The sequence below is a fragment of the Neoarthrinium moseri genome (assembly GCF_022829205.1).
Source record: "Neoarthrinium moseri strain CBS 164.80 chromosome Unknown scaffold32_Wmoseri_CBS_16480, whole genome shotgun sequence".
Classification (NCBI taxonomy): Eukaryota; Fungi; Ascomycota; class Sordariomycetes; order Amphisphaeriales; family Apiosporaceae; genus Neoarthrinium; species Neoarthrinium moseri.
The window spans coordinates 391,453-414,895 of NW_026055146.1; the positions used below are offsets into that span (position 1 = coordinate 391,453).

A 23,443-nucleotide genomic window follows, 5' to 3' on the forward strand; every position below is an offset into this window, starting at 1 on the left:
ATGAAGCTGTGCAGGAATAGGTGAGCCCGACGAACAAGCAGCGGGATCCCAATGTCGGCGATTCTGATCACGTGCGGTTTTGTTGCCCGTTCCTGGCCTGGAACAGCGGCCCGGTAAGGTCTTTCTTTGCCCGAGCAGTACGTAGGTGTGGGGTGCTATACCCCGTACCCGGCAAGCGGGAAGATTGCCACACCCAGTCGCGAATCTTCGCGCTTGCGACTCCCACTCTCCAAATCTTAAAAAATCTCAACTTCCTGCGCCCCCGTTCCCAAGCTGCAGAAAGGCCGCACCCCCGTCGCCATCATGCTACGGAGACCGGGCCTTCTCGCGTTTATCGCGACTGTAGGCGTCTTCTATCTGATTGTCTGGCACCTTCTTCTCCGGGAGGAGCATGCAGACGTTTCTGCTTGTGGCACTTCGCGTCATCCGTGGTCGAAAGGGGGTCTGAAGGGTATCCTTGGCATAGGGACGAAAAAGCGACCAGATCATGATGATCATCCCATCTCCGAATTGATCGATGGGGCATTTACAAGTCTGTCGCATCTTCTCTGCGAGCGCTCGTTCAGTCTTGAGCAGGCAGCCGACAGATACCGCAAACGTCGTGGCCGACATCCGCCTCCGGGGTTCGATAAGTGGTTCGAAGCAGCTAAAGCGGCCGACGCTATTGTCGTTGAGGAGTTTTTCGACCGTATTCACCATGATATCAATCCATTCTGGGCGGTTGATCCGCTTGAACTGCGGCGACAGGCTCACTCTCAACCGCAATTAATTCGGGTCCGCCACGGAGAGGCTTTCTTCGAGACGGACACACTCAATCGCCCCGAGTTTATACAGCTGTGGACCAAGCTTGTGCAGGAGATAATGCCACACCTTCCGGATCTAGACATGGTCGTTAATGTGATGGATGAAACTCGAGTTCTGGTACCGTGGGAAGACATGACACGCCATTTCGCAGCCGAGCAGGAGTCCCGGAATCTTTTCCCCATTTCCGAAGCCGTGAACGAATATACTGACTACGCAGAGTTCGACAAGCCAGGATATTCCGGAGCATCTGAACCGCATTGGATTGGCGGCAGGCAGCATGAATACTGGGACTTCCTGGCTGCAGCATGCCCGCCAGATAGCCCAGCTCGGAAATTCACGCGCCTATCCAATTTCTCTTCACCCATTGACGAAATATTTCCCACAGATACTCAGCCCTATACATACAAAGGCTTCGTAAATAACGTCACGGCGGCCAGCGACCCGTGCCAGCAGCCTCATCTGCGTGGAATGCACGGGACGTTCGTGGAAAGCATTAGCATGTCAACAACGACCACCTTGTTTCCTATGTTCGGCGGCTCGAAGCTGCCGCAGAATAACGAGATCCTGATCCCGGGTGGTATGTACTTGACTGATAGAGAGTTCTATTCCGGCGGCGACACACATGGTCCGCCGTGGAGGCAAAAGATGGACAAGGTTGTATGGCGCGGCGTGGCCAGCGGCGGTAGAAACAAGGAGGATAACTGGTGGCACTACCAGCGACATCGCTTTGTGCAGATGATGAACGGTACAACAGTGGGGCGAGTCGAAAATGGGGAGCCAGAAGCAGCACCGTCTTTCATCCTCCCACCTCCCACCTATTCCTCTGGTTTACAGCAACCGAAGGGCACTCTTGGGCCCTGGCTGTCTACATTCACCAATGTCAGCTTCGTCCATATGGAGTGCTTTCCGCCTATATACGACGCCGAAGGGCGATACCTCCCAGACTGCCAGCACACGGACCCTTACATGAGGGTCAATGCACCGGTACCTATGAAAGAGCAGTACAAGTTCAAGTTCTTGCCAGATGTTGACGGAAACTCCTATTCTGCACGTTGGCGCGGGTTTCTGCTGAGCACAAGCTGCCCACTCAAGGCAACGATATACGCTGAATGGCATGATGACCGCTTATTCCCATGGCTCCACTACGTGCCGTTCGATAACACATTTACGGACATTTACGCAATTATGGACTACTTTTTGAACGGGCATGACGCCGAAGCTAGATTCATTGCTGAGGAAGGTAAGAAGTGGGCTGAAAAGGTGTTACGGAGGGAAGATATGAGGCTTTACGTCTGGAGATTATTATTAGAATATGCAAGAGTGGTTGATCCTCAAAGAGACAGACTGGGCTTTGTTACGGACATGGTAGGTAGATCATAGCCATCGCTATTATAAGCGCATTAGGTGTGACAGCTAGTTTATATTAATTACTGCAATAATGTTTCTGTTATCTCCTGCGCCGCCCGGTCATGAATTGTCCCCGTAGTATGTTGAACTCATACCCGTCGTTTGAAAACAGCAGAGCAGCTCCTGCATTCGTAAGATGGAGCTTAGGGTCCTCGGGAACGAAGATGGTGCGCTACCTCACTAGCTGTCAAACAGCTAGGTGGAAGGTCATGCACAGCTAACTCGCAGCTAAGTAGTTGATTGGGTCGCGCAAATCCTGTATGTATTGTTTCTGCTTGTGTGCGTGTGTGTATCTCCGTGACCTGTTCTTGTGTTCTGCGTCGCTCCACTCCCAGGTATGCAGCATATCCCGCAGTGCATGTGGAAGATTCATAACCTACGTTACCAACCACCTTCCACCAGATCCACCAGCTTGACCTTGATTGACAAAAAATACTGGCGCTAGGAACGTGGACCTCACCGGGACGGGTCACTCAATTCATGACGGGGAACTAGGTAGCTGGAACTTTGCCGGCACTTTGAGGTAGTTCACGGTATGGCTAGACTACTCTTAACTCCTGCCACAAAGAAGTTTTTATACCATACACGACTATGTTGCCACAGAAGGTGTACGTATTCCATGATAAGCAACTGCCGTTTTGTGAAAATGCTATAACCACTACTAGTATCTATTGTGGCGACATTGGAGATGCGATAAGAACCATTGCATATGGATATTTGCTTTGCCCGCCAACCTGTAAGTAAGCTGCGTCAACTCTATTGAACCAACTGGAAGACCTGCTTCTGACCCGGCCCCTAGTCATACCATGGCTGAAAGTATGTATTAATCCCCTAGATTCTGCAGCGGGCCGAATCGGGTGATGAACAATCTCGGGTCAAGTTGACGGTTGAGCAGTGCCCAGACTACGTTTATACTGTGCCTTTCAGTTCGACCCACTCGCCGGTTACTAACATATCCTTGTCTAACAATTGTAGACGCCACTTCCTCAATAGACGATATGTTTTTCGTAAGAAGAAACGCTTGGGGAACGGACCATCAGAAAGGATCCATTTCCAAAGTGGTAGCACTTTCTCTGTTTCCTGTTTCCTGTGACCCGAACCCACCCCAGCCTTGCGAAAGAGCAGAGAGATTATGTATCCTTTGTTCTTATTATTCAATGCACTCAGGTTGTATCAGACAGTTCAACTAATGTTGTCCTTCGCAAAACCCCCGCCATGGTTGATACGGTTCCGTCCCAGCTCGCTAGCTATATGTCTGGAGGCTTGTTCTAGAATTTGTAAGGGTATGCGATGAGAATCGACACCAGATGGGCTTCGTGGACGATCTTTTATGATGAGAGTCTAGCTCTATCTTAGGAGTTGAAGGGTCTCATAGAGCAACGCAATCGATATTTTGTTCTTGCTTATACAGTGGAAAGGTGGAACTCGGTGGTATCATTGAGTCGATTGAGGATAGAGTATGTCCGTATAGTTGCAGCAGCCACGCCAAGGTTCGAGTTTGTGACGACGTACAACCGCGACGCAACCTGACATATCCGCAGTAGATATCCCACGTTGCTGGTAGTCCACTTATTGGATTTTGATTGTCTGCACCATCGTCTTGCGCCTACTTGTCACATTTCGGCAGCTTATATTCAACCTATAGAGTAACATCGCAGGTTTCATCTCAATAACCAGGGTGAGTGGGCTCCTCCTAAACTGTGGAGCGACCCAGCTGTGGCTAGTCACTTTATAGAACCTGTACTAGATTGACATAAGATATAGTAAAGATGCTCTCCCTAACACCATGCCAATTGACCGTTACATAACCCCCTCACGAACCCGACATCAAGGACCCTCCTCAACTGGAAGAACGCTGCCAATGGTGCTCAGCTCATCAACGCCTGCGCGCCTCAGACCAATGCAGTCTTCAGCCTCGGTAGTTTCCACAGCGAAGAATGGGTTTTCGGGGTTGCGCTCTGCCTCTGAGACATAATGTTCATCGCCTTCATTGGAAAGTAGGAGGGCCCCCAATTGTAATCGTTACTGTTTCCTGTGAGTGCGTAGTACTTCTCCTCAACTTCTTTTTATATGGACCCGAGGGCTTCCATATCTGACTTCGAGAGGACCCAGCCAAACGAGCCCGGATTCTACAGCGTCTGCACCATCTTTATACCCCACCCATAATTATGAAACACCATCTGTCAGGCAGACGCAGCCCTCACTGCGTCAATCAGCGACCGCTGACTAGCCTTGATCTAAGAAGAGGAACTCTCGACTTTCTTCTTCAGATCTGCATTGAATTGATTCCAGTTGCTCAAGGTGGAGCCGCTGAGACCGAGTTGTGGTGCCATAAGGAACGCAAAGACGCCTCGAAACTCCTCCTTCTGAAGGAACGTGGTCCCGCCCGCATGCTTCGTGCTCGGGTTGAACATGAATTCATGCTTTCCCGCGAGGAGGCCGTAGAAGTTCCCGTCCCATGAAAAGGAGTCGGCAGGTGATTTCTAAAAGGTCAGATACGACTTCAAGGAGAGTGCAGCCAGCTCGAGGATACACACCACAATGGATGCTTCAAACTTCATAGCACCGAGGTCGATCTTCATACGGTCGCCTTCCTGCAATTCCGTGGGGCTCTTGGTGGCTTCGACAGGCTCAAAGTACCACTGGCTCCATTCTTTGTATCGGCCAAAGTCCATGAACTAGAATGTATTAGTAAACTTGAATGACAAGGACAGCGTCGAAAAGTACCACTGATCGAACTGCATCAGGCGATGCCTGGATTTCGATTTCCGCGGTGATGCTTGGAGATTGACCCATGATGGAACTTCTGTAAACCACGATCAGGGCCAAACTTTCGAACTACTCATTGCAGCATCCTCTTCTGGGTGACGTCTACCCGGGCCCTTTTATACATTCTGCAAGACGTGCTATAACCTGGTCATGCCGGCTCAGCCAGTACCAGCGTAGTCTGTGCCCCAGCCACGCCGCCGTAACCCATTGGCGCTGACGGGTAATCACGCTACTGTGTTAGCTCGACCAACCCGCCGGAAACCGTGCTGCTGTGCCGCAGGTCTGGCCAATACCTATACAGAGCTAGAACAGAAAAGGTATTTGTAGGTCTTGGCGCCGAACACCCACCTGCCGGAGTTCTGATGACTCCGTATTCTGCAACAGTCCCCCTCCCTGCATACGACACCGTCCTTGGTGGATAGCATTCATACATGTAAGCCTCCCATAGAACATGTCACCGCGAGGATCCAACCGCAACAAATCAGCACCGGGAAACTGGGGGTTTGTCCAGATCGGCAATCCGTCCGATAAGTCCTGGCGAAGCGAGGTCCGCTCCCACGTGGCAAGTACTCGGCACGCAACGGCACGACAAAGGCAGGTCCTCAGCCATCAGAGGAAGGATAATGAAGGGCAGCAGGCAGAAAATGGCGGTACACAAGTGTGCATGGTGCCAATCGCTAGTATTTGCTGTTCGACATGGATCCTGGATCCCTTCGATAGCTTAGCACGGCCGACATCACGCTTCGAAAACTTCCTCCTTGATCACTGTAGGGCCCCCATTCCAAACTGACGAAGCTATGCAACGCGTCTCGTTTCGTTCCTCACAGACCCATGGCAGATCTTAAATACGTCGTGGTAAACGCTGGCATATGCAACAATGCCGCAGCCAAGACGCTGGCCCACACTGGAGTCCCACTGCATTGGGCCCAACATAGCTTGACGTATACACTGGGTGGCGTGTTCCTGTCGACCTGCAGGCACCTTGCCAGGCTACAGGCTGCCGGGAACTTTCGCCAGAGAGCTTTGGCATACAGGGGGGAATGCATCCGAGCGATCAACGGCGCCATCTCCCGAGAAGGATCCTCGCCCAGTAGCAACACCATTTATACAACTTTGGCCCTGGGCCTAGACGCTGTGAGTTCACCCTGCCCTTCTTCTGATCGGCGGGGACTTATCCCATGGGACAGTTCTTGACCGGGGACATCTACGCGGCTCAAGAACACTGTAAAGCTGTGCATCTCATGCTGCGTATGATGGATGACGCGGGCGTGCACGACGAGTCAACAAGAGCATTCGCATCATACGTGGGATTTATGACTGAGCATATAGAGACGAGGTTGGCTCACCGGGACAATCACGGGGGACTTGAAATCATAAAATGAAAGGGAGGAATAACACTTCTACCATCAAACTCTGAGTTCTCAGAACTTGAACCCGCTCGCAACTGGCCGCTCTTACCACTCTCATGCACCCGGCTGCCAATATGCAACTTTATACTGAGCCTGCGGGTAGGTCATCCCAATGGGACACGCATAAGAGATACGGCTTCTAGTGTCCCTGAGGGGAGTCTAGCTGGCTATTGTTAAATAGAAGGCGTCTCATGTCGAAGAAGTAGGCCTGTTAGTAGGGCGCTAAAGGAGATGAGGAACACAATTTGCTGGGTTAATCCATGGTCTCTTCAACGATGATGGTAACTTTTCATCTGGAGGTGGGGAGTAATGTCTTTGGCACTGCATGGGAACATTCTGACGAACCTGGTCGGTATCGATTCAGACGGATAATATGGGCGATGAAGCTTTCTTGTATACCCTATTAGCACAGATGCTGGATAGTATAGTACACGGGGCCCAACAACCCCCTTGGCCATGGCGATCTATCTATCTACTACTACAACGTAAAGATTATTCTTACATATCCGCAGCAAGCATCATGCCGCATACACTATCTCTAGCAACCTGCCAACCCGACGCCATTCCCGCACGATCCGCGTTCTCACTTGACCTGCGTCATCGGCCCACGCCTGCGGTATGACAACCCAACGACATCGCGCACCATGAGCATGGTCCGGCGGGCGCTTTGGCGGGCGCGGAACGCGCCCTCGTGGGCGACCTCGTCGAGCCACTTGCCGCCCTTGCGCTGCAGGGCCTCGCGGTAGCGGTCGCGCACGCCGTCGAGCTCGGCGATGATGGCTTCGGCGGCCTGGCGCTTGAGCGCGCCCAGGGTGGCGCCGTGCAGGTCCTCGGCCAGCGCGGCCGGCGACCGCCGCGCCGGGTCGCACTGCGCCCACAGCTCGAGCAGGTTGGCGACCCCCGGGCGCCGCGCCGGGTCGTACGTCACCCAGTTGTCCGAGTCGGTCACGGCGCAGCGCAGGCGCGCCCGGATCTCGGCCGGCTCCGACGTGATCTCGATCCGCGACTTGTGGCTCGGCGACGACTTGGACATCTTGCTTAGCGGGTTCTGCAGCGACATGACGCGTGGGGTCTCGGCTGTGGGGTGGTGGATGGTGTTAGTGAGTAGCGAAACCTGGAGGGCAGGAAGGCGGGATGGACGGATGGATGGAAAAAAGAAACTCACTCGTGATGGTCTCCGGGGCCAAGAGGCGCCCATTTTTGAACGCGGCGTTGAAGTTGGTGGCGCACTCGCGGGCGAACTCGAGGTGCTGCCGCTGGTCGTCACCGACGGGCACGTGGGTTGCGCGGTGCACCAGGATATCGGCCGCCTGCAGCACCGGGTACGAGAACAAGCCCAGCTTGAGCTTGGACGCGAGGGCGTCATCATCGAGCGACATGCGGTTGTTGTTTTCCGTTAGCTTGCTCTGTTTGGGTGCGCCTATGGTCAGCTTTTCTTTCTTCTACCCTGTCTTTCCCCCTTCTGGGCTGGCTGCCCGTCTCTGAGGAATACATATGTCTTCGCAAGCGCCCATGAACCAAGATCTGAGAGATGAGCGACAAACCTTCCACTGGGTCATGCGCCCGAGGTAGCCCATGCTGGAGGTGCAGCTGAGGATCCACAGGAGCTCGGAGTGGGCGGGCACGGCGCTCTGGTAGAAGAGGGTGCAGCGTTTCGGGTCGAGGCCGATGGCGATGAGGGCGGCCAGCATCTCACGACTGCGCTGGCGCAGCTGCCGCGCGTCCTGCGGCATCGTGATGGCGTGCAGGTCGACGATGGAGAACAGCAGCCGGTCCTCCGGGTGCGCCTCCGCCTGCAGCTCCCGCCACTGCCGCATCGCGCCCAGGTAGTTGCCCAGGTGCGGCACGCCTGTCGGCTGGATCCCCGAGAAGATGGTCCGTGGTTCGCGCTCGGGTTGATCTGTTGTGGTGCTAGCTTCCGTGGCACTGGCGTCTGTCGCGCTGGCTTCCGATGGTGACGACGATGACGACTGAGACCTCCTTTGCCATGGGCTCAACGAAGACCTAGGACCGCGCAGCAGGCGGCGTAGATGCCCCGACGCCGCCGAGGGCCGGCAGCGCGCGCAGGGCGGGACGCTCATCGAAACTGCTGGAACGATGTCCAAGAGCCACTGGCGCAGGTATAGGTGCGCAAGATGTGTATCACTCGGCTCCCAATTGCTGATGGCCTCGCGTGAGATTTTCAGCGCAACGTGTATTTATCTACTTCTGTTTCCTATTAGCGCGTGTATGACAACTTCGCATTGAGACCGATAGAGTTTGCTTACGAGTCTTGTCCTTCTTTTCATTTGTACGACTTTGACGCCCATCCCCTATTCCAACTGCATGACTTCTCTCACTGTTGAGAAGAAAAGCCTTGGCGGTCGTCGAATTTGAGATGAGAGCACGGGCCACTCAGACGCATCGCGCGCGCGGCCACATCACAGGAGCAACAGGGGCAACGGGTCAGGCCACGCTCAAGTTTCCAATTTACGATTCTTGCATAAGGAGGGTTTTTATTTTTTATTTTTTTTATTTTTGTAAATCAGGTCTCAATCCATGATTCCTTTACGTGCAGGTTGACGGTGCATTCAGCGAATGTTTCATGAAGAAACCAGCATGCAGGATATGTGATGTCTACTCCACGCTGCAATACAACGGGTCAAGAGATTATGGTGGTACACATGTGATATATAGTACATCTAAGTACAGGCCTTTGTACATCGTAGCCATGGCCGAGAGCTCTATTGGTATGCTCTGGGCCTATGCCACCTAGGTCCCTTCCTCCAACCTACTCATTGGTGTCGGAATCTCTCGCTCTCCAGCAGCTCCTGAACCTTCTGAACCGTGCCTGCCGTCTTGTCACGCCCCAAGTGCTGCATCATCTTGGCCTCGACAATCTCCTGCATGGACTTGGCATTGCCATCCAACTGACCGGCCACGTCTGTTTGTTCTCTGTTAGCCAACTGCCCCGCCTGCGTCTTGCTCTCCACGACGAGGTGACTTACCGAGCTTGCTGTACTCCCAGACGTTGGCCTTCATACCGATGCCGTAGTAGGCGTGCTTCTGCAGGAAGGCCAGCCAGATCTGGACCGTCTCCGGGTGGCCGTCGCGGATCTGGATGAGGCGGCGGCGGGTGATGCGCTCCCAGTTCTCCTGGCTCTTCTTGAAGATGAAGTGGGACTTGGGGACGGTCCAGCGCTCGGTGATCTTGGGCAGGGGCACGGGGCCGAAGGCGGGCAGGTTGAGGTAGTAGGCGGCGCGCAGGGCAAAGTCGCAGAAGAACTCGAGGTTGGGCACGCTGTAGGAGCGCAGCTGCAGGTCGCACGTCGGCACGCCGTACGTCTGCTCGCGACGCAGCGGCTGCAGGTAGAGAGACTGTACGGCGCGGGGGAGGCGGACGGCGCCCTCGTCGGTCTTGCCGGTGAGATGGTTGAACTCGGGCCTGTGAAGGTTTGTGTGAGCCATTGGGATTGGGAGCCAAGGGGTGGCATGTTGGTTCGGGGGGCTGCGCTTACTGGAGAAGCAGTGCTGCGGGCGGCGGAATCTCCTCGGGCTTGGCTGCCTCTGACGGAGCCGAGTCGTCTCTGTGCGGGCTGTTGTCAGAAAACTGTGCGGTTGATCTCGTAGACTGGACTGCGGGCGGAACTCACACCGAAGCCATGGACCGGCGGGCAACTACGGAGCCAGAGAAGGCATTTCGGGACGGCTGGGCCTAGCAGCGAATGGTTAGAACTGGGGGGATGCGGGTGGGCAGACAAGCTGGCTGGCTCACCAGAGGCCTTGCTATCGATTGCCGCAGGGGCTGTAATATCCGTGATCTCGTCATGGTGGCTGCGATTGAAGCTCTTCAACACGCCCCCTGTAGCGAAGGTCGCGATGCTCTCAACTCGCTGGGTACGTACGGCGGATGGAAACTTTGAGAGGCCCGGCTCGGGTAGATGCATATCTCTTATCGATAGACATAAGTTGGAGGTGAGCCGACCAGGGCGTCAATTGTGCGCTGCATAAGTGCGCCAAGCCCACGCCATGTACTATGTACGAGGTAGGCCTGCTAGGCCTGCCTGGGGGCCTGCAGCGCCTGGAATTACACTGGACAGGGGACCGGAGTTAGTGGGCGGCAGGCGGCAGCCTGGGATAGCTCCAGCTCCCCACCTCCACCAACGGCGCCAGCTCACATCGTCCCGCTCCAGCCAACGAGTCGAGTTACATCGACGCCAACCGCCTTCAGGAAACATCCCTCCGTCTGTGAAGTCTCAGCTCCAGGAGCACACAGGTCAAGATGGATGTGGCAATGAAGTCATGGGGTAAGTGATACTCCCCTCCCAACTCTCGAGGTTCCTCATAGACGAATCGAGCCACCAAGAGCTGCCTACCTCGTCTGCCCCTCCACGTCTCGTGCCGCGTACTTTCTTCTGTTATATGTTGTACACGTATATATATACACACATGTATTGTGTGTATGTACGGACATACAGGCCACTTTCGGATCGTATGAATGCCTGGCTGACTCTCTTCTGTTCGTCCCAGAGCTCGACAACGACGTCAAGCTCGTCGACCCCACCCGCGATGCCCTCTTCAAGCTCGACAAGGAGAAGCAGAAGGACATTGACAACCGCAAGCCCTGGCGCGAGAACCCCAACCACTTCCAGCACGTGCGCATCAGCGCCGTCGCCCTCATCAAGATGGTCATGCACGCCCGCTCCGGCGGCGAGATCGAGGTCATGGGCCTGATGCAGGGCTACGTCGCCGAGGACACCTTCATCGTCACCGACGCCTTCGGCCTGCCCGTCGAGGGCACCGAGACCCGCGTCAACGCCCAGGACGACGCCAACGAGTACATGATCGAGTACCTGCGCCTCAGCCGCGAGCAGGGCGCCCGCCAGGAGAACGTCGTCGGCTGGTACCACAGCCACCCCGGCTACGGCTGCTGGCTGTCCGGCATCGACGTCGGCACCCAGGAGCTGCAGCAGAAATTCCAGGAGCCCTTCTGCGCCGTCGTCATCGACCCGGACCGCACCATCAGCGCCGGCCGCGTCGAGATCGGCGCCTTCAGGACCTACCCCGAGAACTACAAGCCCGAGTCGTCCTCTTCTGCGGGCAACAAGGACGGATCGAGCACGGGCGGCAGATCGGTGCCTCTGGCCAAGGCCGAGGACTTTGGCGCCCACGCCAGCCGCTACTACAGCCTCGAGGTGTCGCACTACAAGTCCACCCTGGACACGAGCCTGCTCGAGCTGCTGTGGAACAAGTACTGGGTGCAGACGCTGTCGCAGAGCCCGCTGTTCACGAACCGCGACTACGGCAACAAGCAGATCCTCGACCTGGGCTCCAAGATCCGGGAGGCCACGACGGCGCTGCAGCGGCACTCAAAGGGGGGCGGCCAGATGTTCGTCTCGGGCAAGACGGTCGACACGGAGCTGCAGAAGGTCGCCAGGGACAGCCAGGCCGTAGCCGGCAAGGAGGTCCAGGGCCTCGTGGCCACCGAGGTCAAGGCCAAGATCTTCAACGGACTTGGTAGTGCTGCTGCGCCGCCCGCGAGCACGTAGGCACGGGCTTGTACAATGCACCGATGTGACGCATTCCGGTAGAGGACGGTAGAGATGTACATAAGCCTCGGCACTTGTCGCTGAGCGATTGGGGTTGTCCCATCATCCACCCAGCCTACGCACGACAGTCTCGCGGTGACACCCATCGAAGCTCATGAAGAGCGGGTGTGGAGAGGGTTTAGGGAATGCCCGATACGAGCATCCTGGGCTACACGTGAGTCCTGATTGACCGGAGGCTCGACCCATGAAAGATCATGAGACACGAAGCATTAGATGGCGTTTTGTTTGAGGGATGAGGCTGAGTTTTCGCCCGAGAGTCTAAGGGGGCTTGTCTATGCTACAATACAGGGAGCTAGAATTACACAATTGATACAGGACCATTTCCCCCACCAACTCGATGTTCCGCAACCTTTCCCTTCCATATGATACAAAGCACGCCTTGGTGACATATACTCGTCCTCCTGCCTGCCTGCCTGCCGGCCGGCCGGCCTGCTTGCTTCACTGCGCATCTCCCCCCTCATCCGTCTCCCGCGCAACGTCCACCGCCAGATCCACCCGCCGCAGCACCTCCTCGCGCCCCAGCACCACCAGGCTCGGCACCAGCGCGGGGCCCGGCTCCCCCGCGAACAGGATCCAGCGCAGCACGTGGTACCCCCAGACCTCGGTCCGGCCCGCCCCCGCCTCTACGTCCCCCTCCGCGGGGACCGCGATGCTCCGGCACAGCGCCGTCACGGGGCCCTCGAGCGCGTCGAGCGTCCAGCGGTCCGCGGGCAGCTCGTCCCGCAGCAGGGCCCGGAACCGCGCGGCCGACTCGGCGGTGCGCAGCGCCGGGTGCCGCACCGACGGCGAGGCGGCGGCGGCGGCCAGGACGCCGCGCGAAGGCGAACACAGCAGGTAGCGTGCGCGCCGCACCAGCTTGGCCATGTCGCCGTCGTAGGCCTTCTTGTCCAGGGCGAAGACGGCGTGCAGGTAGGCCGGGTCGCGGGCGCGGGGCGGCAGGGTGGGTGTCCGGGGGATCGGTGTTGGAGAGGGAGGCAGAGATGGGGACGTTGAGGATTCCTCGGTTAGCATGGCCGCGATCTCGCGCTGCATGGTCGGCAGGAACATGGTCGTGAAGGTTTCGGGCGTCAGCGAGGCCAGCAGGCGAGCCGTGTGCTTGGACTGCAGGAACGGCAGCTTGGACGAGATCTTGATGTTGCCCCTTGTGAACCGTAGGTGGAACTGCCAGGTAGGAGATGTTAGATTTGGTCAAACGGTGGATTTATCTCTTCGCCGGTTTTGGCGCGTGTTTTGGTGGTTATATTGGGAGAAGATAGGGGGTGGAATAAAAATAAAAAGGCAGTGGGGGTATAGATAGCCTGTGTACATGAACACAGAACAACAGCTACAACAAGCATAAAGAAAGCACATACCTTCTCGACCATCTCATCCAGGTCCATGATCTCGCTGGTGCCCTTCTGACCGCGGCCGGGGCTCCAACCCAGCAGCACGGCGTAGTTGAGCAGTGCGGCGGGTAGGACGCCGCGGCCGCGGTACGACGAAATGTCGATGTCGCCGGACCGCTTGCTGAGCTTCTGGCCCTGGCTGTTGCACAGCAGGCCGACGTGCGCGAACGTCGGCGCCCGCCACTGGAAGGCGTCGTACAGCAGCATGTGCCGGGGCGTCGAGGTCAGCCATTCCTGGGAGGAGATTTGATGTCAGCTTTGTCTGGGTTTGCATAGCCGATGGAAACTCGGTCTCCCTTTAGAGCTCCATGTGTTGATGAGGATTTTGCTCTTCTCTGTGCTTCTACAGAAAAAAAGGGAAAAGGCAGGACCACAAGGCAGCTAGCATAGAAACTTACAGCACCTCGGACAACATGTGTCACCTCCATCAGGTGGTCGTCGACGACGTTGGCAAAGTGGTAGGTCGGGAAGCCGTCGCGCTTGACAAGGATGAAGTCGTCCTCGCGCTCGGGGCGGCGGTAGCGGCCGTAGACCAGGTCCAGCACGGGGGCGGTGCCGGCGGGCGAGTCGTTGCGGAAGCGCACGACGTGCGGCTCGCCGGCGGCGGCGCGGCGCTCCGCCTCGGGCACGGGCACGTGCCGGCACCGCCCGCTGTAGTGGTGTACCGACGCCGGATCTGACGCGCTGTGGTGCTCCATGTTGTGCAGCTTCAGCGCATCCAGCTCCTCGGCGCTGCAGAAGCACCGGTACGCCTGCCCCGTCGACAGCAGCTGGTTGGCGTGCTGGTTGTAGATCTCCAGTCTGGCGGACTACGAGAAGTGATGGCGGGTTAGTACATGATCTGTCATATCTAAACGTTTGGCGGGAGTTGGGATCACTGGGCTGGCTGGCTATACCTGCTTGTATGGCCCGAATGGCCCCCCTATATCCGGTCCTATCACCAGTCTCAGTCTCACAGCTTCACGCATGCACAGAATGTGAACCAACCCTCATCCCAACTGAGCCCGGCCCATTTCAGATCCTCGTACAATCTCGACTCGGCATCCTTCACAAGTCGTGACTGTCTTTGGTTAGTACCTAGGTCATTCAACCTCTGATTTTCATCTCATCTCATCTCATCTCACCTGATCCGTATCCTCAAGCCTGAGGAGAAACTGGCCGCCCGTGGCCTTGGCAAGCAGGTAATTATACAGCGCCGTCCTCAACGAGCCCAGGTGCAGGTAGCCCGTGGGCGAGGGGGCAAATCGCGTCCGCGCCGGCGTCGCGGGCAGAAGCGTCTCCTTCGGCGCTGCCCCTTCGCCGGCCCCTGACTTGCCTATGTGCTCCGGCCTGCCCTTGAAGGCGAAGCGGCGCTTGCAGATGAGAACCTGCTGACGAGCCGCCAGTGCGCGCCGCAGCGGCCCCTCTCGGATGTACAGGCTCCTCATGATCCGCGGCTTTTCATTGCCTCATTTCGGTGCTTTTTACGCGTAGTGTTTGGTTGTGAGATCCAATGCTATGAGCAATGCACTGTCTGTCGTTCTCAATGAGATAGCAGTTCAAGACGTGAATTGAAGATTCGCCAATCGAGGCTTATGCGTCTATCAGGTATTTATGCGGCGCTTTGGCCCAAGCAAATTTTAGCGCTTCTTGATTGGACAGCCCTATGGACTCGTTTCTCTGTACTAAGTTATGGTACACACCCAAACGACGGGAAAAGTCTGATAGTGACAAAGATAGACTTTTGCCGTTCTGTTGTTGCTGTCAGTTGATGCCGGGACGCTGCGAATCAGTTCCTGGGGTCTGACTCGCCCGTAATAGTCACTGTACATTCCGTAGCGACTCGATTCTGGAAACCCGCATCGTTGAATGAGCCACTACTATTCAAATTGCACGTGCAGAATGAATCAACCCCGCCAAAGGCCGTGTCTTCTACATGCAGAGGTAGCCTAGGGCGGCTGCAATCTCTGACCTCACAGGTTGCTGCATTGCATAGATGAACGGCGGCGCTCGGTGGGAAATTCTGGTATATTCGCGCGTCTTCTGGTGGTGTAGAGGCTGCATGGGGACCCTGGTGCCTTGACACGCACCGCCCCGTCACCGCTGCGGCGAGCCCAGGACAACCCCCGGAAGCGCTGGGTAAGCAGGTAGTTAGACACGGGCGGACGTCACTGGGCTAACTACCTACTTAGAGGTACCCGACCTACCTAGGTGCCGGTTGCCCCGCTAAATATTTTCTTGACCCCAAACCCGACAAACCGCCTCTTCACTGCCAGTCCGCTGCATACTAGAATTTCTGCGTGCCGATCCAGAGCGCAGCACCTGTGCATCGCAACATTACCGCCTGAAGATTTGTTGTCTTTTCGTTGCCAAGTTCTACGAGTCCCTTCCACGATAGAACACCAGACCCGTCAAGATGGACGGCGCCGGTCAAGAAGATATTGATTTGTATGGTGAGTCTGCCCCCGGACTTATCGATACCGGCCCTCTCTCTCTTCCTTCCCCCGTCTCTCACCAGGCCGCTGACAATGTCTCCCCAGAGCTGCTCGGTGTAGACAAGAGCGCCACCCCGGACCAGATCAAGAAGGCTTACCGCAAGGTGCGTATTTTCCACTGCGGCTACACGCTCTGCACCACCTCCGCCCGGTCAGGACGCTGACTATTCGCTATAGCTTGCTCTGCAACACCACCCCGACAAGGTGCCCGAGGACCGCCGAGAAGAGTCCGAAGCCAAGTTCAAGTCCGTAACACAAGCCTACGAGATCCTGCGCGATGAGGACAAGCGGGAGATGTACGACCGCCACGGCATGGCCGCCTTCGACCCCAGCCGGGGCGGCGGCATGGGCCAGGAGGCCGATATCAACGACATCCTGGCACAGATGTTCGGCATGGGCATGGGCGGCGGCGGCATGCCCGGCATGCCCGGCGGCGGCCGACGCGGGCCCATGAAGGGCCCCGACGAGCAGACGACGTACAGCGTCTCGCTGGAGGATCTGTACAAGGGCAAGACGGTCAAGTTCGCCGCCGACAAGCAGGTCGTCTGCGGCACCTGCAAGGGCTCCGGCGCCAAGGAGAAGGTCCACGTCAACACGTGCGACCGCTGCAAGGGCCGCGGCCGCGTCGAGGCCTTCCGCCAGGTCGGCCCCGGCATGGTGACCCGCGAGGCCGCCGTGTGTGACCGCTGCGAGGGCTCCGGCAAGTCCATCAAGGAGAAGGACCGGTGCAAGAAGTGCAAGGGCAAGCGCGTCGTCAAGGAGAGGAAGCCGCTCGAGATCTACATCCCCCGCGGCTCCATGCAGGGCGAGCGCATCGTCCTGGAGGGCGAGGCCGACCAGGAGCCCGACATGAAGCCCGGCGACTTTGTCTTTGTGCTGGAGGAGGAGCCGCACGACGTCTTCCACCGCATCGGCGCCGACCTGTCGGCGGACCTCGAGGTCACCCTCGCCGAGGCCCTCGGCGGCTTCTCGCGCGTCGTCCTGACCCACCTCGACGGCCGCGGCATCCAGATCACCCACCCCCGCGGCAAGATCCTGCGGCCCGGCCAGGTGCTCAAGGTCGAGGGCGAGGGCATGCCGCAGAAGCGCGGCGAGGACAAGGGCGACCTGTACCTGATGGTCAAGGTCAACTTCCCCGAGGACGGGTGGCTGAAGGGCGACAGCCAGTACGACAGCCTGCTCAAGATCCTGCCCGGCCCCGCCGAGCCGATCAAGGCGGACGAGGTTGACGACGTGGAATACGACGATGATGCGGACATTGAAGAGGTGAGTTACAAGACAAAACCCCAGAGCGGCCTGGGAAGTTTCCCCTCGAGAAAGGACTCTTCTTACTGACTTGCAACCCCGCAGATGGGCGCTCAATCGGGAGACCCGCGATACCAGAACGAGTGGGCGGACGACGACGACGAGCCTGGCCAGGCCCAGTGTGCGCAGCAGTAATGAATGAGACATGAGATAATGAAGCATCCATCACGTCATTGGGTTTTCAAGGGTGGTGGGAAATAGACGAGCGTCGTTGGGGGAAAACATGCTGGTTGTGGCATTTGTTTTTTTTTTTTTACCATCGTCTCATGAACTTTTTTTTGAGTTGATGCACATAGACGGACGACGATGGCGACGAGGCGAGACTTTTGCTGATCATGTGTGAGAAGGAGGAACATGAAGTCCTGTTTCCCCCGTGTTTTTGGGTCCCTTGAGGGGCGCCGTGATAGAGAGAGGAAACATGGCCCTGTGGATACCCTGCTTTGACATAAAGAATCTCAATTCCCCCTCCCGACGACTGACTGATGGTCGTTCCCCTTGACTGAGGCCCGAGTGAACGAATACTGTCTTTCTTTGACACTTGTCTTGAGCTCAGATAATGCCTTTCTCATACCTGTAGTGTTGGAAGTGTTGAAGCGCATCCAGTGGAGCCAGCCAGATCCTGGTTGTGGTTGGTATTGTATCTAACATATCAGTCTTGGGGAAACGGTCGGAGCAATGATGGCATTTGGTTAGAGAGGAGAGACGAGACAGTTGGCTCAAATAACGGCCACCGAGTATTGACTTGTTTCTTGGGACAAAACGCACAAGAGCTATGCTATGCAAAGCGGATGCAAGACGTGATTGGTTGTCTTGGGGTTCGAATACTTCTGACCCATCAAAGTCCCTCCCGTCCTGTTTGCCTATGACCAAGGTGCGCCCCACCAACTCAGCCTCAGATCCCTCCCGCTAGTTAGCCCCCAGCAGCACCAGCCACACCCCGCCAAGGGGGGCCCCCCTCCCTCCCAAAAGACCAATCCGAGATTTCGAGGCCCCACGTGACCTGGGCAGCCCTAAGCGAAAATGCGGTCCGCCCACCAAAATTTTTAGCGAGTCTCGCAACTTCGGCGAAAGGAAATTTCGCTGCGTGTAGCGACCGCTCCCTCACGACAACCCACGCCCAACGACCACCGACCACTCCACCAACGGTAAGGATAAAATCAGTCAAGGTAAATAACAGACCAGCCTCCCCCCCTCTGAAGAGATTGCTGCTTCCCGTCTTCTCTCTCTGTCCCGGCCGACGCAAAGCATCGCAGTTACTGACTTGAGTCCTCCTCGTCAAGATGGTCTCCGCCAAGAAGCACGTTCCCATCGTCAAGAAGCGTACGTTTTGAACCTCTCCCCCCGATTCCGCGATCTATCTATCTATCCCCATCTCCTCTCCCGTGGTGTACGGCGCGCGAAGGATGGAAAGAGGAAGGACAAATCGATTGATGAATGCATGGATGGATGGACGGACGGATGGACGGGCGACTGGACGGGCGAACGAATGATGGGAAGCACACCACGATGGACGCCTTGACGGGAGGGGCGGGGATGGATGGATGGCGATCGCGAGCACCTTTGTTTTGACCAGGAGAACGCATCTGTTGACACGTTCTGCTTCCCACAGGCACCAAGGCCTTCAACCGCCACCAGAGCGACCGCTTCAAGTGCCTCGACTCAGCATGGCGCAAGCCCAAGGGTATCGACAACCGTGTCCGCAGACGGTTCAGAGGTAGCATGGTCATGCCCTCGGTACGTTTAAACCCCCCAACCACGAAAGACAAATGGAGGAGGAAATGCTCATGCGCAATTGTTCTGTCCAGATCGGCTTCGGTTCCAACAAGAAGACCCGCCACATGATGCCCTCCGGCCACAAGGCTTTCCTCGTCAGCAACGCCAAGGACGTCGAGCTTTTGATGATGCACAACCGAACCTACGCCGCAGAGTACGTCGCACTCCACCGCACCCACCCACCCACGCGCCGCGCGCCGTCTGGTGCCTGGATTCTCCCGTCTCGAGGGAGAAATTGGGCACACCACCCCTCTTGTTGTTTTTCCCCCTCTACTGACACTTGGCCGACAGGATCGCCCACAACGTCTCGTCGAGAAAGCGAGTCGACATCATTGCCCGCGCAAAGCAACTCGGCGTCAAGGTCACGAACCCGAAGGCGAAGGTCACTACCGAGATCTAAGGAACGGATCACTGATGAACACGGCGACTTTGGGGTGTACGGTTTCTCGATTTTCGGCAATCATTGCATTGATGCATGGGAATGGATTTGCTCTCTGGTCAAGGATGGTCACGAGCCTAGCATGTATTTCGTGCTAGAAAAATGAAATACATCTACGATGACACAACACCACCACCACCCTCTTGTCTTGTTTCTTGCGTGACGATGGCTTCTGGCGGGAATTGGTGTGGCAGCTGACAGAAGAAAGGACTGACGGATGCAGGAACCCGATATGGTCACGTTGGTTCTGGTTCTGGTTCTGGGCATCGCGTTACGACTCGACTTCAGGGCACAAAATCCGGCGTGGCAGTCGGCTGAGCTAGCAAAATGTGCATCATTCGACGACCACACCAGGAACACCAGGTGGCAGCGTGTGTGCGAGCGATTTGAGTAGTCCCATGCCGACTGTCTCGTTCGCCATCCCCATTTCCTCAACGTGTACCTCTACGCACGCTCGACACGTGATTGCCCCGACGGCAGGCAAGCAACTTGCGAATGCCGATCGATCATTTTTTTTTCTCCGCGCCGCCTGCTGATTGTTACAAAACGCCCACACGCCGGTTAGCAAAACCCGCGCGCTGATGAGCGCCCTGGCAAATGGCTCCAGGCTGCGGGCTTATCCATGGGCGACCAGCAAGCGACCGAGTTGTCATGGTAAGAGCCCGCTCTCAAGTGATATCTAAATTCCGATTCTCTCTGGCCCGTGTCCTGCGTTCACTCGTGTAACTTGGGCTTTTTGTGTCTGCTCCTTCGTTGCCCGACTTTGGACTCGACTCTCGTCTCGTGTGCGGGCTGGTGTCGGACCAGAGCAGAGCAGAGCCAAGACCTAGGCTTGATTCGCGCATTTGTCCACGCCGTAGCGCTGTAGTTTCGTTGTAGTACCTCTTACACACCGTCTGAATGCCATGTATGGCGTAGATATCCTGTTTACAAGTCTCTCGCTCTCTCTCTCTCGCGGTTGGACCTGAACTGGGGCTGCCCGATTATCAGGAGTCATGAGATATACATGATCTAGAACATCCATGTATATCATTTTCTATCATGATTGATTGATCATGTTTCAACGTCGCGGTAAACATCTGTTTCGTGCAGGCGCAGCGCGCGTACACGGACAGCCGTAGTATATAGGGGGACTCAGCAAGCTCTATATCTAGGATAAATATAACATGCCGAATATTTTGCCTCGAGGACTAGCTACATACATGTATTGGCCACGTCTGCTTCCTTTGGTGTGTCGATTTGGCGGCGATGGCTAATCAATACACTATGTAGCCACTCCTAGAGTTGGCCAATACAGGTTTCCCTCCCCATTGCCAGATTGTGCCTCTGCGGATGAGTGTATCACGAGCACATGAGTCATCTCTTGCGTTGTAGATACTTTATAGGTAATCGGTAAGTTGGACTGCGGGGGATCATATGTGTGGGAAACATACTCTTGAACAAAAGTTTAAAGTCTAAACTCGGAGAACGCTCCGCCCATCATGGGATCCCAAGAGCTTGACGCGCCTACAGGACCTCGAGACCGGTCCGGGTTGTTTGGTCGCAACTGTGGCCAGAATCTGACTGTTCGTTGAAGTATCTGGAAAGATAGGGCGGGAGAAGGCAAGAGGCTGTAGTGACCGAAGTCGTCTCCAGGCATTGTGATTATCCATTGGCATACAATTTACTTCGTATGGTACAGACCTCTCTCTTAAAATAGCTGCTCGGGCATAGCTTACAGTTACTCGGGACTTGTGTCCCAACTGAAGAGACTCGATTTGCAGGGAGGGCCATGGCAGGTTAGAAATCACTACCTGAACTGACAGAAGCCCGAATCTGCTCATGTTGAGTTTACATGCTTTCCAGATAGAGTTCAGTGACCCATATACAAGACTCAAGTAGCATGACCTGAATGGCTGAAAAGCCCGAAAGCCCTCAGTTGCGGCGGCCACGTTGGTCTGATAGAGTTTACAGATGCCAGTACACCTATCTCCGACGTCTAGATTCGACATGCCAGAGGCCCGAACTTTGTTGTATAGTGCTTTTGCTCCAAAATGTCCGCAAGAAAGCAACAGAGTTTTCAAGACCTCATAGAGTCTGAGAACATTTCTTGCTCCCAATGAGAGAGCCCGGGTACTTATTTCAGTCCTGGCTGCCTTCCTCCTGCATTTCTTTCCTTTCCCTCAAACCACCGCCCCAAATTTCCTGGTCTCAAAGTAGCCCATTGCAATCGTATGACCATTCGCTTACTTACCGGCAGGCCCTATACCCTCTGCGCCTCAAGAAAATGACTCCTGTTGTTTCACTTGCAGGCCAACCCAACCCACAACACAACTCAACCACTCATACCACCTTTGAGTCATCCATCAACCCCTTCACCATGACTTGCCTAAACAACATGGCCGGGTGTCCTGGTGTCCCCCACGCACCTGTCTCAATCGTGGACGCCACTCTAACTCGCGACAACAACGGTCCCTTCACTGCAGTCTACCTTAGCGACACCAAGCTGGCTGCCACCATTGACTTCCCAGAGGAGGGTATCTACATCATCTACAACAACCGCGCCATCCAGATAGCCGGCGCGCCCTGTGAGCACAGAGCCTGTGAGCGTTCTGTCCTCTGCCAGTGCAAGGACAACAACCCAGATGACGACGCCGCCAAGGCCCCCTTCTTCGCCAACGACTGGGACCAGATGGAGGACTTCAGGCCCTGTACCGGCTGTCTGCTCATCTGGTTCCGCCTGGCCAACATCAAGTACCAGGTCCAGGCCCGTAGCCTCAAGTTCTACGCGAGGCCCAGGACGCTCACCTGTGTCCCCTATCTCGGAAGCCTCGTCCTCTCCTACGAGGGGGACTCAGAACTCGACCCCTCGCTGGACCTTGCTCCTCAGGAGGGAACCAAAAACGACGACAACAATGCTCCTCCCTACCTCCTGCCCTGGATGCTCGAGGCTTGGGATACCTTCATCCAGGATGGCGGCGCCGTGGCCTCCTTGTCCGGCAACGATTTCGCTCCCCTCACCAGCGCCCACCGCAGCAACCCCAGCGACTCGGACTGGGACTGGCACGATGCCAATGATAGGAACACCACCGAATCAAGCAACGGAACCAGACGTTCCATCGCTACCGCTGGCGAGCATATCAACGGCTCCCAAGATTCAGTCGACAACAACATCAATGGCAACAACGATGGTGCCATGACTGGCGTCGTCCACTATGGCAACGGGGACATCATCCAAGCCCCCAGCCAGGATCCGCACAGCTACGACGCCTCCTCCCACGTCAACGCGCAAGGCGCCTCTGTCGAAGACTTCGACATGGCCGTCGACGACGAGGGAGAGGAAACCGACGAGGAAGACGAGTTCGAGGATGATGCCGACTACCTCGCCGTACTAATGGACCCCATCGACCCCAAGCCTGGCGACCCCGTCGGCCACGCCATCAAGAAGACCAAGTACTACAACCACATGGCCGTCATCAAGCGCGCCTTGGTGGGCCGGGCTCCCACCGGCGCCTACTACGTCCCGGACTTTGCCGACTTTGAGGACTTCGTGACGATTTACTCCGACGAGGAGGAGGAGGAGGTCCAGCAAGTCCCACAAGAGGTCCCACAAGAGGTCCCGGAGGAGGAAGACGGCGACGCTGATGAATGTGTTGCTAACTACGACATCATCGACAACGAAGACACCCCCGGCCTGCCCTTCAGCATCCAGCGCTTCCTCTCTGAGCCCGCGACGCGCCGATCTCGCAGGCTGCTGCGTCTTCACGCTCACTAAGCTACGACTATGCTGACACTACTCGTCGGCCGTCTGCTGTCCGGAAAAGGAGACCTCGTGGGAAATGGGAGGTTAGGCGGAACTAGCGCAGACCGGGACGAACAGGATGGAAGGATGGAAGGGTGGGTAATCGGGTCATCTCCTCGTGTTGGGATGGTCTAGAGCGTAGTGGAATCTCCCCGTGTTGAGATAATTGTTGGACACCTTCAGAATGTGTGGCCCGGGTTGGCCGCTGTTGCTGTTGTGGCACGTGAAGTTGGTCATTGAAAGACTCGATTGGCTACCTGGTCGGTTGGGCACAGCGGTTTTGGTTTTGATTTGGCGCTGGAGCATTAC

General features: G+C 56.3%; 8 protein-coding genes across 8 annotated transcripts; 5 read left to right on the plus strand and 3 right to left on the minus strand.

Moving 5' to 3' along the window:
* Positions 1-303: 303 nt before the first annotated feature.
* On the plus strand, positions 304-2,184 carry JN550_008038 (uncharacterized protein; the record flags this gene model as incomplete). The annotated part of the gene is made up of 1 exon (XM_049319955.1): positions 304-2,184. One exon carries the CDS (start codon positions 304-306, stop codon positions 2,182-2,184), a length of 1,881 nt encoding a protein of 626 aa, XP_049170105.1.
* A 2,264-nt stretch (positions 2,185-4,448) lies between these two features.
* Positions 4,449-5,007, minus strand: JN550_008039 (uncharacterized protein; the record flags this gene model as incomplete). Its single annotated transcript, XM_049319957.1, has 3 exons — positions 4,449-4,694; positions 4,749-4,889; positions 4,939-5,007. 3 exons carry the CDS (start codon positions 5,005-5,007, stop codon positions 4,449-4,451), a joined length of 456 nt encoding a protein of 151 aa, XP_049170106.1.
* Positions 5,008-6,972: 1,965 nt separating this feature from the next.
* On the minus strand, positions 6,973-8,470 carry JN550_008040 (uncharacterized protein; the record flags this gene model as incomplete). The annotated part of the gene is made up of 3 exons (XM_049319958.1): positions 6,973-7,466; positions 7,555-7,795; positions 7,934-8,470. The coding sequence occupies 3 exons, from the start codon at positions 8,468-8,470 to the stop codon at positions 6,973-6,975; spliced, it is 1,272 nt and encodes a 423-aa protein (XP_049170107.1).
* A 693-nt stretch (positions 8,471-9,163) lies between these two features.
* Positions 9,164-10,197, minus strand: JN550_008041 (uncharacterized protein; the record flags this gene model as incomplete). The annotated part of the gene is made up of 5 exons (XM_049319959.1): positions 9,164-9,312; positions 9,377-9,813; positions 9,887-9,955; positions 10,022-10,083; positions 10,144-10,197. The coding sequence occupies 5 exons, from the start codon at positions 10,195-10,197 to the stop codon at positions 9,164-9,166; spliced, it is 771 nt and encodes a 256-aa protein (XP_049170108.1).
* Positions 10,198-10,650: 453 nt separating this feature from the next.
* On the plus strand, positions 10,651-11,917 carry JN550_008042 (uncharacterized protein; the record flags this gene model as incomplete). Its single annotated transcript, XM_049319960.1, has 2 exons — positions 10,651-10,675; positions 10,899-11,917. 2 exons carry the CDS (start codon positions 10,651-10,653, stop codon positions 11,915-11,917), a joined length of 1,044 nt encoding a protein of 347 aa, XP_049170109.1.
* A 3,840-nt stretch (positions 11,918-15,757) lies between these two features.
* On the plus strand, positions 15,758-17,276 carry JN550_008043 (uncharacterized protein; the record flags this gene model as incomplete). The annotated part of the gene is made up of 3 exons (XM_049319961.1): positions 15,758-15,940; positions 16,014-17,102; positions 17,187-17,276. The coding sequence occupies 3 exons, from the start codon at positions 15,758-15,760 to the stop codon at positions 17,274-17,276; spliced, it is 1,362 nt and encodes a 453-aa protein (XP_049170110.1).
* A 1,145-nt stretch (positions 17,277-18,421) lies between these two features.
* Positions 18,422-19,314, plus strand: JN550_008044 (uncharacterized protein; the record flags this gene model as incomplete). The annotated part of the gene is made up of 4 exons (XM_049319962.1): positions 18,422-18,461; positions 18,751-18,875; positions 18,947-19,068; positions 19,206-19,314. The coding sequence occupies 4 exons, from the start codon at positions 18,422-18,424 to the stop codon at positions 19,312-19,314; spliced, it is 396 nt and encodes a 131-aa protein (XP_049170111.1).
* A 2,398-nt stretch (positions 19,315-21,712) lies between these two features.
* On the plus strand, positions 21,713-23,107 carry JN550_008045 (uncharacterized protein; the record flags this gene model as incomplete). The annotated part of the gene is made up of 1 exon (XM_049319963.1): positions 21,713-23,107. One exon carries the CDS (start codon positions 21,713-21,715, stop codon positions 23,105-23,107), a length of 1,395 nt encoding a protein of 464 aa, XP_049170112.1.
* Between the last annotated feature and the right edge of the window lie 336 nt (positions 23,108-23,443).